At 40.3% G+C, this 14758-nt stretch overlaps 1 protein-coding gene and 1 long non-coding RNA gene across 2 annotated transcripts in view; one reads left to right on the forward strand and one right to left on the reverse strand.

Moving 5' to 3' along the window:
• The window catches only part of LOC111324438 (laminin subunit alpha-like), a 44084-nt gene extending 32156 nt beyond the window's left edge, over positions 1-11928 (forward strand). Inside the window, exons 45-58 of the mRNA XM_022927996.2 lie at positions 102-270; positions 3216-3493; positions 3733-3889; positions 4566-4700; positions 5152-5300; positions 5994-6167; positions 6291-6530; positions 7374-7575; positions 8539-8697; positions 9262-9344; positions 9619-9719; positions 9792-9925; positions 10549-10792; positions 11261-11928. Of these exons, the coding sequence (XP_022783731.2) occupies positions 102-270; positions 3216-3493; positions 3733-3889; positions 4566-4700; positions 5152-5300; positions 5994-6167; positions 6291-6530; positions 7374-7575; positions 8539-8697; positions 9262-9344; positions 9619-9719; positions 9792-9925; positions 10549-10792; positions 11261-11421 (2386 nt within the window). The 3' untranslated portion in view covers positions 11422-11928. The remainder of the gene's footprint in view (positions 1-101; positions 271-3215; positions 3494-3732; positions 3890-4565; positions 4701-5151; positions 5301-5993; positions 6168-6290; positions 6531-7373; positions 7576-8538; positions 8698-9261; positions 9345-9618; positions 9720-9791; positions 9926-10548; positions 10793-11260) is intronic.
• A 947-nt stretch (positions 11929-12875) lies between these two features.
• On the reverse strand, positions 12876-14695 carry LOC148732694 (uncharacterized). The gene is made up of 2 exons (XR_015999890.1): positions 14400-14695; positions 12876-13549 (listed from the first exon to the last, which is right to left on the reverse strand). It is a non-coding gene; the product is annotated as an uncharacterized LOC148732694 (long non-coding RNA).
• Between the last annotated feature and the right edge of the window lie 63 nt (positions 14696-14758).

Below are 14758 nucleotides of genomic sequence, written 5' to 3' on the forward strand. Positions count from 1 at the left end.
TCACAGCCGCTTATGCTTATATAAACTACGCAAGGCGCCTAGTGCTTTACGCTAGCAGAAAACTTCTACGGTTTCACTGAGTACAGCTACGTTTTTAACAGGCCTGCAGTCCAGATGGACACTATTCCAGGAAGCAGCTTCTTCGGTATACCTGATGGACATGTCAAACAGAAGATGGGAGAGTTCAACGTCACTGGGGAGTCACAACTGAAATTTGAGTTCAGATCATTCCTAAAAACAGCGTTTGTAGCAGGCGTCTTAAATGGACAGGTGTGGTAGCTCTCATGTTTGATTTACTCTAGCTAACCCCATTGACGTAACCACTACTCATAAGTTTATTATACTCCCTACTTTCCAAGACCACGATCTTTCGTTTTGTGTAGGCATGCTTCTGTGAGCAAGCGCTCGACATTTCATCCTAAAAACGTTTGCTCGCCATCTTAGATCTGGGGAAGGGTGAGAGGTGTGAAATAGACTTTTGCACTCGCTCCCCCATTCATTCTGATGCAACCCCTAAATCAAATATGGTGACTCGGTTAAACAAGGACCCTGACTATAAAAGGACACTTGCCCTGGGCTAGCCGTCAGTCATTTCACCCCTGACACCGAACTGTCGACATCAACCAGTCCGTGACCGTGCGATATCGGCAAAACTATTGTAACCGAAAGGTCACTTGCAGCCAGTGCATATCTCAAACTTCTACGAATTTTGCCATTTTCGTTTACGGCAAAGAAAAGATGATCGGCTCCACTCAGTTGGCTCCACGGAATGTACACCCGCTTGCGATGTCATTTCTGTAAGGAAGGCAAACGGTCAGAGGGCTAGCGGTGAGGACTAGCTTTTATGACCTTTATTATGTTTCACAAAAATCCTCTTCTCATACCGGTTTTGTATTGTTGTAATAAAGTGGTTAGTTTCTTCGACGTTTTGTCTACGGGATTTCACGTGACACTTATACAAGAACTCCTCTGCAATTAAACAATAGATCACGTTGGCTAGAATTTTTATTTGAATCGCGCGCAGTTTCTCCAACGGAATATGTGGTGTTGAAATACGAATCCCGTGGGTGCTCATATAAAATAATTTCGGTCACGGATTGGAAACATGTCTGGTTGACTGAAATCCGATGGAAAACAAACTATCATCGGCTATATTGCCTGAACGGGCCTCAAGAACTATTGAAAACCTCGACCTTTTCATAAGTAGCTAGTGAAATAGGCTTCTCGTTGCAACGCGCGTCTAAAATGTTCAGGCAAAAAATATCCTACATAGTGCCGTGTCAAAATACTTAGAAAACTATGTGTTTTTCAAAGGGACCTATTCTCGAACTTCGCTCTACTTTTTTTTCCTTTTTTGAGGCTTTTTCTCCCCATAACTCAAAACGTGCGATAAAAAAATTGGACCCGTTTATGTCGGTTTGGGTGGCCGCGTCGCTGGCGAGATGAGAAGCCTGAGCGAACGAGCAAGATGTAAACAAAGAGGAGTGACTTTCACTTACCATACCTCTTTGTTCAGACCATTCGAATAAGTCTAAGAGTCGTTCCATCAAAATAACATTTGCCATCGGTGTTCGACTCGCTAAATGAAGGTGTTCCTTCAACCGCTGAATTCTTGTCTTCACGCTTTCCAATCGCTCTTCCATTCCGGGCTCGACCGCCAGCTCCAGTGTATAACTGGACTCGTAGACTCGGACTCGTAGACCTCGCGCCGCTATTTTGGCTTTTTTTGATGGAAAATCCGCCATGGCAAAATAAAATGCAATTTTAAAGCTAAAGACTAGTTAGTGCGCGACCGTAGCAACCGTAAAATGGATCAATTCGAAGTGGAAAATGAGTTATGTCGCAACATACACGTACACACATTTACTTATATCTACACAAATGTACATACATATACATGAAAACCACTCTCTCTGAGCATGTCACACTACTGAGATCCTCTAGTCAATGATATCGACGGCTCAAGAAGTTGAGGCAAACGGAGGGGAGTCAGAGGGCCAGTACGACCATCTCGCGATAGGAGGAGCCGTTAGGAGCGCGAAATTCAAATTGCGATAGCCTAATTTTTTGAGTTTTGCAAATGAAGATCAGTATTTCTCCATTCGTCCCTTTTTAATCGTCAATAAAAACATTTTCAAGTGGAAATCAATTGAAACAAGACAAGGATATCGGTCTTCGTGTACAAATCTCTTTTTCCCCCTTCACCTTCCATTAGTCAGCCATCTTCGATTAGCCATGGAAGCAAAGATTGCGTTACAAGACGGGGGAGGAGCTATCCCTTTTATAGTCAGGGTCCTTGTTTAACGATTCCAAGCATGTAACGCTAACTCGCTCCCCTAAAAGGACGCCTCAAAAGCCTGGCGTCTTGTAAGCTTGTTCATTGTAAAATCCATCGGCTTCAAAGAGATTTGAAAGCTCAACTCGTTTACTCAACAATTATTCCATTAGGGCGCCGAATATGAGATAATTAACCAACGAGGCGCGTGGCGCCGAACTGGCTATAATAATCTCGTATTTGGCAAGCAATAAATAGAATTAGTATATACTAAAACAGTGGATAGCGTTGAAGGCGCGCTCTGATTGGCTAGTCAAACTCCGAGTATCCTTTGCTATTTACCTCCGAGCAACTCGGGAAAAAATGGCGTCCCGGTTTGCATCCGTGACAAGAACGACGGTGGTGTATATTATCTCACTGTTTTAGTATATACTGAAACAACTATTCACCTCAGTGTCGGTGGTTAGCGGTGGATATCCACCACTAACCACCTCCACTTTGGTGAATAGTTGTTAATTATTGTTTTGATAAAAAACGCGCACAGAAAAATAACTTTACCAACTGGCTCTTATTTGCTTTGACAACGATCCGAGGACAATTTACTTTCGCTTGAGGCAAGTGTTATCGCAACATGTGAACAAATAGTGTTGCGCATTTAGCAAATGAAAACTGCTTAATTTTTCAATACACCTCGAAATCTTTTCCGTTCAGCCAATTAGAAGGTTAGAAATTCGAAAAACCATGCTGCAGTTTTTACTTAAGAATCGGGTATCCACATGATTCTGTTTAGAGGGGGGGGGGGGGGGAGAGAGAGGGGAAAGAAGGAGGTGAGATGACTGTTTTTTTCGGTTTTTTTCGTTTTTTTTTCGTTTGTGTGTCAGTGTTTCAACTCAAGCCGGTGAATTACTTTTACTGACCTTTTGTTTGGTTATTTTTGCAGAATTATGTATACGGGGTGTACTTGAACGACAGCAGAGTGGTGTTTTTCTTTAAAACAGACAACCACACGTACACAGTACATACTAATGGAAACTCTTACAGCGATGGCCGCTGGTACAAGGTGCACGTGGTGCGTGGTCTCAGGAACACCACTCTGGCCGTGAGACTTGTTGGTCCGTCTGACATTGGAGCAGTTGATCACGTGACAATAATGACACAGACACCTGTGTATCTTGCTGATGGACAGGCTCTGTTATTTGGTGGTAAAGATCCTAACAGGTCAGCTTCTTTGCATCTATAGATATTCAAGGAAAGCTGTAACAATAAAAAACGATCTTACATTCTTTTCAATTAATATTTGTTGCCTTCCATCAGTCGAATTTTTTTTCAGTTGTTGGAAAAATGCTTAAGCCAAGAACTCGTTTACACAAATTAGTTTCACGTTAGGCGCGTTCAATTTCATTCTTTTGTCCTTATCGACTGTTTAAATTCATAAGATAACCTTCCATTCTTTGTAGCGCAATCAATGCTCCTGTGGGCTCTCCATTTGCTGGGGCTCTACGGTATGTCAACATCAGTAGCCCTCTATCTGGGTCACTGATGACCCGACCACTCAACAGCGCCAATATGACTCTGTCATCGGAGGGAGTGAGCTTCACAGGGCTCCTACCTGCGGTAAGAGACTATATTTATATGGTCATGACGCCAATTCTAGGAAGACTTGAACTCTGAAAATTATTATTACTTCGATGTTCGGTTAAAAAATTATTCTGAAAAACATTTGGGTTATTATTAAAGAAGGTTTCAATTAAGATCGACCCGGCTTTAAATTAGCGGGTCAGGAAAAAATTGAAGTGACAACTTTGAGGTTTGATCCTGAAAAGCGTAAATTGCCACCTTAGCGATCAAGTCAATCCATGTCACAGTCACTTTGAAATAAACTGAAATTTGAACCTGAAAGATATTGTCACTGCCCATCTTCCATTACAGGGTTAGTTGATTTTCTCGTCAAGCACTTAGTTAATAAGTGGACTGTTGTAGGATCAAAATAAGAAATATATGAACACCTTAGATAAGTCGGGAATGAACAACTGGAATTTTTGTTGTGCTATAATTAACAACACGAGAAATGAGGACATGAGAGTTCTTGCCTGTTTTGCACGTTTTCCCCTTAACAATCATATTCTAGAAATGATTTTGGAGTTTGATTTTCTGAGTTTTTATAGTAGAACCTACAACAGATACATTACTACATATCCTGCTGAAAGAGACGATGAGGCAGATTTGTAGAAAGTGTTTTCCTCTGAGTGTATGATGCATGATGCAATCGAATTTTCTTCCTTTTTTTAAGGTGGAAGAAGGCATTCGTTTCCTTGGTAACAATTACGCTGCTGTAGAAACCGGTGAAGCACAAATGACGTCGCTAGAGATCTCCTTCAAAACACTCTCCCCCAGTGGTGTGCTAGTTTATACTGCGAGTGGAGAGGTAACGTTGGGTTGAAATAACAGATTTATACGGCATGAGCAATTGACCCGGCAGAGATGAATAAAGGAGAGGACGATTTTCGTTTTGGCAAGATAACGATGATTTTTTTTTGGTTGAACGCCGTTTTCAACCAACCATGCTTTGGCTTTACTTACCGATGTTTGTGTTTTGCTTTGGCTTTACTTACCAATGTTTGTGTTTTAGCACTAAGTTCAAATTTGAAAATAGAAAATGGCACTTTGTGAATGCATTTCCACCTCTAACCATTTATCTGCAAGATAAACGAAGCCGGTTCATCCATTTTGTCGGAGCATGACCTCTTTCCACATGCACTCGACTATTTTTACATCTTAGAAACTTATGTCGCCAACCCGGAAAAAATGCCTTTTGAGCAAACGAATCAGATCAGCAATTTATTGATTTGACAAAGGTGTGCTTTCCATTTTTGTAGGGTCCGTGGTTCTATCTGGCTCTTTTCCATGGCAATATCTATTTAGTCCACGCTACAGATTTGGAAAAATTAGTTGCAACTGTAAGCAAGGGAGAGACACTTAATGATGGCGCTTATCATACTGTCAAAATTGAACTGGGAGTACCTGGGTGAGTCAACTGAATGAATACTATGTGACATTTTCGTTGCTTAGAGGCAGCATAGAATTATTTTTACATGGGGCTTGTTGAACAAAATTTGGAGGTGCTACCTAAGCGGTGATATCAGCGGACCAGCAAACAAGTGTTCACTGAAAGGGGGGCGTTTCCGCTGCGCGGCCCGAAGTACTTGAATAAACGCCTAGGAAGTGCTGAATTTAATATTTCTGGCTTGTTGTAATCGCAACTGAGAATCATGGAAACTCTCTCCAAATTAACTTTTAAATTCCTTGTGTGAGAACACACTGTATCAACTTGAATGTGTGTTTGCGTGGGGTCATTATTACATTTCGAATGCGAAAAGGAATACAATTTATTTTGCAAAAGTGTGGAAAAATTCTAATTGATAAACATGAAGGGAACGTTTTTATTCTTCAAGCAGCCTTGAGCTATAGTAAGTAAATACTAATGACGTAGTACTTTGCGGAAACAAAGCAGCAAAAACGAAGGAGGTCATTTTGAAGCCAAAAGACTAGAAAGAATTAGGATTCCTAACAGATAGAGATTAAAATGGAATATGCCGAACATGACAAATTACTTTTGCAGTCATTGTATGCCTTGCCTGAACGTCGACACACCTATGATACACAAAGGGATTGAATTGATCAGGTTTTGGTTTTATTAAACGTTTTTATGTTTTTCTAGGAGTAACGTACTTCTTGATGGCAACTCTCTCTCAGAGGACTTTCCCAGAGGCTCGGTTAGTCTTAACGGGAGTTTGTGGATCGGGGGAGTGGATGACAGGACAACTATACCCAGGGAGTTCCCTGTTGTAAACGCGTTTAAAGGGGACGTGAGGGTCTTGAAAGTGAACGGAAAGTAAGTAGTATGATACAGAACCGTGGTCATTCACTTTCCTCTTTCTGTCTCATTTGCCGCAAGTTTTTGTCCCTGAATTTTTTTTTCCCTCAACCTTATTGTGTTTGTTTCTTTTTTCGTCAGAGATGTAAACATCTTCTCAGGAAGAAGCCTTGGAGTGTCGCTTGCTGGAGTATCACCTGCACTGAACGTTATACCAACAGCACTTCCCACTACCCCACCCCCCACCAAGCCACCACCCACTTGTGGCAGCTCTTACCCTCCCCTGCGGAATTCCTCTCGTGAAGATGAGGTTCGCTTGGATGGCTCCGATCATATTGCCTTTCATGCAAGTGCAGAAGTGTTAAACTTTACAAAAACCCGGTGAGTGCTTGTTTTTCCTTTGATACGCCTTTAGAAAAATTGCATCGCTCAAAAACAGACTAGGAACTGAGTGGGTGTTGAAGTAAAGATGAGTAGTAATCCAAACTAGTTGTGAGCTACAGGTTGTTTGCGAGCGTTTAGGATTCGCTATGATTGACAGATTTGCGACCAGCGTGTGGAAAAAAACCCAACTTGCAGAAAGGTCGGGAAGCGACGAGCGCGGGAAACGAAAGGAGAAGCAATAACGGGCGTAGAAAACAAGCAAGAGTTGGCGAACAGGGGGAAAAAAGTACTAGTCGCCGAGAACAGTAAAAAAAGAGGAAAGGTAAAACAGAGGGTACGACCTTCCTCGTGCGCGCACCAACCATTTCCGACGCTCGTTAATCTCAGCAGTGTGTAGATTAATTTCTAGCGTTTACAAACTGTTCGAATGAGGCCTTAAACCACTGTAAAAAGTAAACTTTAAAATCCAAGCTCATTAAGGCCTCATTCGAACAGTTTGTACACTTAAACAAATGCTGCTGAAGGACAACACGAACAGGTTAATTTCTAGCTTTTAAACATAACTTGTACTATAGTAATTTCATACGTTTTCTGTATTTCTTTTAAAATATTATGCAATTCAGCCTTTTGGCTGCAATATGATATTTTAATAAACTATCTATCTATCGATTAACAGATGTTAACTTTGTCAACCGCTCCCCAAAAATTTCAAAAGAAATTGTGTTGGTTTAGGTTTGCTTATTATTAGAATAGTCACTCAAAGGGAACATAAGCCTGTTGTGCAGAGGTCTTAGAAAGTTGTATTAATTTGATTGTGTGAAATAATGTGCTCTCTTTTAGGTTTGTGATCAGTGTGAAATTCCGTTCCCTTGTTCCAAATGGAGTGCTACTTTACGCTGCCAATAACCTTCAGACGCCCACTCACTTTATCAGTTTGGAGCTGGTGAATGGCCGCCTGGTGTTCAAATATAACGCAGGCTTCAAAACAGTCAAAGTTCTAAGCACATTTACCAACTACTCTGATGGTGGTTATTTCTACACGGTAACAAACACTCTTTCTCTTAACAACAACAAACATATGAAACATATGTGTGAACTGCGGTTATGAGACCTATATGAGAACGATCCTTCGCAGTAAAGCACTATTTGAGCAATAGTGAAAATCAGACCTGAAAAAAATTTCAGGCCTGTACGGGATTCGAACCACTGACCTCTGCGATACTAGTGCTCTAGAGCGCTGCACTAGTATCGCAGAGGTCAGTGGTTCGAATCCCGTACAGGCCTGAAATTTTTTTCAGGTCTGATTTTCACTATTGCTCAAATAGTGCTTTACTGCGAAGGATCGTTCTCATATACGACTCTTTCTCTTCTTAGTTTAAAGTGTATATATGACAACAATTTTTTTTTTTTGCGTATTTATTTAGCTCATCTCCTTAACCGCGACAGGCTATCTTTCCATGTACACCGTAAACGTGCATTTGTATACTGCAATGCACAGGAAACAGTATGTACTAATGGACTTTTGTTCAAAACTCTTTACTTTGGTTGGCACTTCCGCAAGAGGTGGACACAAATTCGTTCAAACTCTAGTTTTCTAATATCTGTCGAACGCTGGTACAGTAAAATGAGAAGAAACCGTGTCTGTTCCTTACGGGAGTTTCTACTCTAAATAGGTTTGTATGAACGTAAAATGTCGTTCATATGTTCAAGCGAAAGTTGTTGATAAATGTGGAGTACATTTGTAGGCTTATATTAATTTCTGCCACATTTGCAACTTTCTTATCCTGTATCTGTAGAATCAGATCCGATTTTAAAGGTTCTGGTGGAGTTTCGTTTCTCATTTGAATAAGTCCGGGCTCCTGGTACTAAAGAGTGAATCTTTAATTGAAATTCTGAGAGCGGTCGAAATGATCAATATTGCCCCATTATTGCTGTTTTCTCCTGGAATGGGTTGGGGCGGGGGTTCTTGGTTTTGTTTACTTAACATTGTTTTTCCCGAACTCAGGTTCGTCTCCTGAGGATTAATCAGTTTGGCGCTATGCTGGTTGTTTCAAACAAAGATTACGGTAATCAACGTCAAGGAGACGAAAAAGTTCCTCTGGAAATCAACACTCCTTTCTACTATGGAGGGGTTCCACGGGATATTAACCTTACCCATTTAGAGGTAGAAACCATAATTAGCACTTGATGTCGATTTGGAATTGTCTCTTTTGAAATAATGATAATGTCGTAATTATGATTTTAAAGAAAACTTCGAAAGGTTTCTTATTAGCATGTGTTTTGTGAAATAAGTCAGCTAAGTGAAACAAATTGATGATTGTAAACTTCAACATCTAGGAGGAGGCAGCGTGGCCGAGTGGTCAGCGTGTCGGACTCGCGATCCGTCGCTCCCGGGTTCGAGTCCCGCCCTGACCACTACCTGAATTTGTTTCACGGTGGCTCCGAGTTCAAATCCTCGGCCATGCTTGTAAATAGCCAACTGGTTTGCCTCCGGCCAGTTGGGATTCTTAACAATGTTATGTTCAATTTGAATTGTTTGTTTATAGCCCACAATGTAAACTACAGGGTTACCAGTAATTGTGTTAGCTATTAAAGTTAATTTTTTTTTTATTGTTGTTTGGTGCCCCTTCTCCTGACAGCCATGTGCAAAGTAATCAATTTTATCCAACCAACAGCTGAAAACTTACTGATATTTTATTTCTCTCTCTCCCTTATTGCCTCATGTTAGTGTCATGGTGTTGGTTTCCTTGGATGCATGGGACCTCTTGAAATTCAAGACGGAAACTTCAAATCCAGAACTTTCAATCCTCGGTATGGACAAACATTCAATCCTACCGCAAACATTCAATCCTTCATAGATACGTACCGCCGGATTTAGTCATCAGCTTTGTTTTTTTCCAGCCAACTGCTTACAATTCCGGACCTTTGTCCCTCTTTTTGATTTAGTTCAATTGACTGTACGTTCTATTCTTGTTCTGCAAGTATTTACTCTAGGATTCTGTTTCCCAAATTCAGCAAATTCATCCTCTGAACTTGGAAAACAGTTTGGCACTAATTGTATGGTTTCCTTTTTTGTTGCTCGAAGGACTGATAGAGACGAAAGGGATTCCGACTACAACTTTAAACCCTGCTACAACGAAATACAAGCACAAGTTGGTTTCTCCGGCGATGGTCATATTGTGTATGGTAAGGAAACAAATTGGGCCACTACGATTAATCCTGCACTTACAGTTTCTGACAGTTATCTTTTTTTATTAGACTCAAACTACTCATTACCTGTGGAGACAAACATTGCTATTATCTTCCGAACCACCACTCGCTCCGGGCTCCTTATGTCCATTACCAACAGCTCGGGTCCTGGATCCATTACTTTGGAGCAACTTGAGGGACAGGTGAGACACGACGTCATGTAATCAACATCCTGTGTAACTTACTCCAGCCGGTAGGTTAGCAGAGACGAACGCAAGAGTTTTTGAAAAGGATAGTTTGAAAGAATTTAGCATTTTAAGAGAATATGGGGGAATTAAAAAAATTATCAGTGTCATGGCATAACTTTGTTGTTACCGATAGGGTTTGAAATTCACTTTTATGTCTGAAATTCTTGTAACATTTAAGTTGTCACTTGCCACTTGGCTAGTAAGTCGAAAAGTTAGGTCGAGCCCTGTCTAGCCGGCCGATCATAACACTTGTCCATTTGTTGATTTATTTCTTACTCAAGAAAATGTAAGCTGTTCTTCTTTAGCCTCGCCTCCTTTGTGGCCCGTCACGCGCTCATTTGATGGTGATTGCATGATTCGTTGGTAAAATGTCCAACTATATCAAGTCTCAGTTGGCTTGTTAGCTCGGTTGGTAGAGCAATGTACCGGTGTCGCAGAGGTCATGGGTTCAATTCCCGTACAGGCCTGAACTTTTTCAGGCCTAATTTTCACTATTGCTTAAGTAGTGTTCATTACTGCGAGGATCGCTTTCATATACATTCTTCATTTTTGTAAACATAACTTGGATTTATTTCCAGGTTGTTCTCATTTTCAACAATGCACACAACTCGTCCGTGATCCGATGGACAGATCCATCGATCCCAGAGGAGGGACAGTATAACGCTTCCTTTCACCTGTGTGATAACAACTTTCACCGAGTTGTAGTTTCGCGGAATAAGGGTATTGTAGAGCTCAGAGTAGATGATCACGAACCCGTAGAAGGCGTGTTACCCTCAGCCTTCACACTCAACCAGGGAACATTTCACATCGGCGGTGTACCAGGTAAAACCAACAAGCAGTGCATTGCTTATTTTCGCGCATTTCAGAAGTTGTTTAACGATGTTCCCAGTCATTTTTTGGGGGATGAAAATTTTCTTTAAATCAAAAAGCCCTAAAGTAATATTTAGGTATATTATTTTTATTTTCTTTCCATCCGTATCCCATGCGTTAAAAACCATTTGTGATGCCTTGGCTCTTAGATTGTCATTCATTTCTTTTTATAACATTTGAAACAGAATAGTCGGGAAATAGAAAAACAAAACAAAGCAAAAACATGTATATGTTTCCACGCAGAAATTTCCACAACCCAAGAAAGGCTCGTAAATCTATCCACCTTGTTCCCCAGACTTTGCTCATTCCACCCGTTTAGGCTGATGGGAAAGGGAAGGGAAAATAACCTGAGAACAAACGACCCTTAGTTGGTCTAACTGGTAGTGAAGCTCAACTCCAGCCACGTTATTGTGTTTTCAGATGGGTCTGGTTTCCAGACACACAGTGGTTTGTCCCATAAAGGACTCGCTGGCTGTGTACAAGGTCTGAAGATTGACGAACAAGCGGTTGGCCTGGTAAGACTAGATCCCAGCCAACTGCATAATGTACAGATCGGCTGCAATGCTCCAAGACTAGTTTGAATCAAGAACTCCTGCAGGAAGCTCTAATCTGCATTTCTATATTAGTCTATGAGTGGAAAGAAATTGTGCTTCGCCTTATGAAGCTTTATGTCTTTTTTTTTTTTTTTTTTTTAATATTAATATATGAGTAGGTTTCCTGACAGAGTTCCTTTCTTTTGTACATTGGTCTGGTTTCATATCTTTTTAAGACTTCCCTGAACGCATTTTTTTTACTTTTTTTCGATAATTCAGAAAAAGCCCTCGTTATATATTCTGTGTTGCTTGTCAAAGCATTTTAGTGAGGCGAGATTTGACTGTAACCTCATAGTGTCTCGCACTGGTCAACACATAACTCTTTGCTTTAAACTGGCTGTGAACGTTGTCAACATATTATTCTATAGTTATTATCTATAGATTGTAACAGTTTTCACTAATTGCATAACAATCTGTCGGAATTTTCCATCCTTATAACCAGTGTGAATATTACTATATGAGAAATAAACAATGAACTTTTTTTATATAAAGAAAGGCTCAATCTACTTTTTCTCATTCACATGTCCTGTTACTTAGTGAATATGATAAAAGATCCACGTTAATTATTTTGCCAGTGTTGTCGTTCAACAAACGTGACAATTTGCACTTGCTGATGAAAATTATAATGCATGATTTCTTTCCGGTCTTTCCTCCCCCCTCCCCTGCCTCACATCTAATTACTGTCCTCCTCCCCCTCCTCCCTCCCCCCTATTCGTTATTACTGGGAATCAATGGGTTTTTGATATCAGGAAATGGTCAAAATTCAAGCACCTGGTTCGAAAGTAAGAAGATGAAAGCAAGTCACAACGAAATAAGATGCACATCTTAAACATCCTTTTCCCGCTCTCCACTAAAAGACGACTAAAGTTCCTGTTTCCATGGTTTTCACTTCTCTTCTTGGTGATTCTTTTCCATCGTACTTAAAACGCATCAATTTGCTGTGGTTGATAGATACCGAGTAGATGTTTATCCAAAAAAGGTTAGCTTTCATTTGATCTGTAATCAAAAATGGTAAACTTCCTTTCGGCTTCAACGTTTCTTAGAACATACTACTATGGCCGCAAATATTCAAATTTATGCTTCTCGCGACAAACTTGGCTGACCGCACGTCAAATTCAGTCATGAAAATATGAAGGATACAGTAGTCTAGTTTTTCGTAAAAATTCTTGCTGGCTTTGAACGAATTTTTGGAGCAATTTTTTGACATTACAGGTTTCTGTGTATTAATACAAAAATCCTTCACGAGTCTTAATTAATCAAAGGTCGTTACTTGTATTTGCATGTCGTTTTGTATTCATTTCGTACATTGCTTCTACGCGGAAACAATTTTTCGGCGACAAGTGCAAGATCTTTTTCAAAATGATAAATCGACGATGTGCACATCAACAGATAAATCGCCTTTCATTGTCATATGTGTTTTCCAGACCGAAAAGAATCATCACTTGAATATATGAAGCATTATTTAATTTTGTTATAAACGCCTAAACTAAACAGTTTTATGGAAACGAATAAGCATGCTTAGAAAATAAATATATGGACGGATCAATAACCACTCCCGCTCGATTACAAAAAGGATTCGACCTCGGTTGAAAAACAATAAGGTCTGTTTCAATCTATTAAAGTGAATGAATTATTGAAGCCATATTTCCTTTTTGCCCAATAAATTCGCAGTCTTCCGTCAACAAAGTACGCCAACCATGCCGTGATACTTAAATTCAACACGCTAAACAGCAAGTCAACAACAAAGTGCATATCTTCGGTGATTAAGTGCTTCTGGATGACTTTCTTCACAAGTACCAGTGCAAAATAAACAATGATATCCACGAAAATCGCACCGGATCCCACCAGAATGGTGCACAATACACGGTATCCGTAATCGTATATTGTCCGCGTTTCATCCTGCAGTGTAAAGTCTGTGTAGATTTGAGAGAGAGGTTTATCCATCATGAAACAACTCTTGTGGAACTGAATTCACCCTGAATTCATCCAGTCAGCTAAATGATTCCTGTTCTTCGATTCCTTGTAATGGCCAATTGTTCTTAAGCAGTAGTAAAGTGAAATATTTGCTAAATTTCAGCAAAAGGATCGTGTTGACTTTTCCCAGATCTAATCCACGCTGTAATTAAACGAATTCAACCAACAGTTTTTTCGTCCGTTAGGAACAAGTTTGGGGATATTTTACTCAAAAGTTTGAATAAATTATGATCAGGTCATTAGCAGATGACATCGATCTACTTTCCATCGGATACATAATTAATATCTTTCTTTAAAACCTGCGATTTTAATGGCAAAAATGTATTTCCATAACTTAGAATCTTTTGTAACAGAAAGTTTTGAGAAACTGCAACATTTTTCGCTGATTCAGAAGCGGAAAGTCTTCGGTAACAATGATTGGATGGTTATAGGTGTGGTCCGACAACCCTTGTATTGTCACGTGTCGGCAGGTACCGGGCAGGTTACCAAACAGGAAAACAAATGCACTCTCTTGATTATATATTCAGTCTAAGAACAGCTAATTAGGCTGAAGAATATTGTTGGATTTTAGAACTCGATTCCTGCGCTGTTTCTCCCACAGAGCATTAACGTCCAGACCAAGAAACGTCTTCTATCGTTATTAGTTAAGTAATTTTAAAAAAATTACCTGAACCAAAATTTGCCAAAACAAAGTTTATACATTTCATTTGTTTTAATACTCAACCTTGACATAACAGTCGTGCAGAAACCTGCATAATTATATTTTGTTACGGAATTAAAATGGAAAATCTCAGCTACCGAAACCTTTTTTCTTTTTTTGATAAAACCACTCTCTCTGGAGAGTAGGGTGCAAATCCAAAATCACAGAAGCCCGTCGCAGTTGAAGATATCTTTTACATCATTCCTTTCAGTCTCATTTGTCCCATATTTGTCTCGTTTCTTATCCATGCTCTTGCTCCTTTCCCCATATGTAACATTTTAGTCAGACTTACCTTAATGTTTTGGGGATACCCCTTCATTAAAACTCACCAGTCTGCGCCTTGAAAGAGAGGCTTGACGTGGAATTGAATGACCGCGGGAGCAAACCCAGGCTTTGCATGAGTTTGACAACTCTTAGCTCCAGAGGGCGGTATGGCGCCACGGTATTTGTAGCGGGATTGCAGAGTAAGGTGAAGCACACTTACAGACCAGGAAACATCATATTTGGTTTTATCTTTTCTGTTAGCTGTTGTGCTCGCTGACTTGAGCCTTTCCCCCGGGGAAAGGGTCTGACCTAGAACAAGCTACGCAGTTTGTGGGGGGGGGGGGGGGAAGCTGACTTACTGCGTCGATAGAGGGAGATGGGGAGGAG

This window comes from Stylophora pistillata, chromosome 4 (genome assembly GCF_964205215.1).
Source record: "Stylophora pistillata chromosome 4, jaStyPist1.2, whole genome shotgun sequence".
Lineage (NCBI taxonomy): Eukaryota > Metazoa > Cnidaria > Anthozoa > Scleractinia > Pocilloporidae > Stylophora > Stylophora pistillata.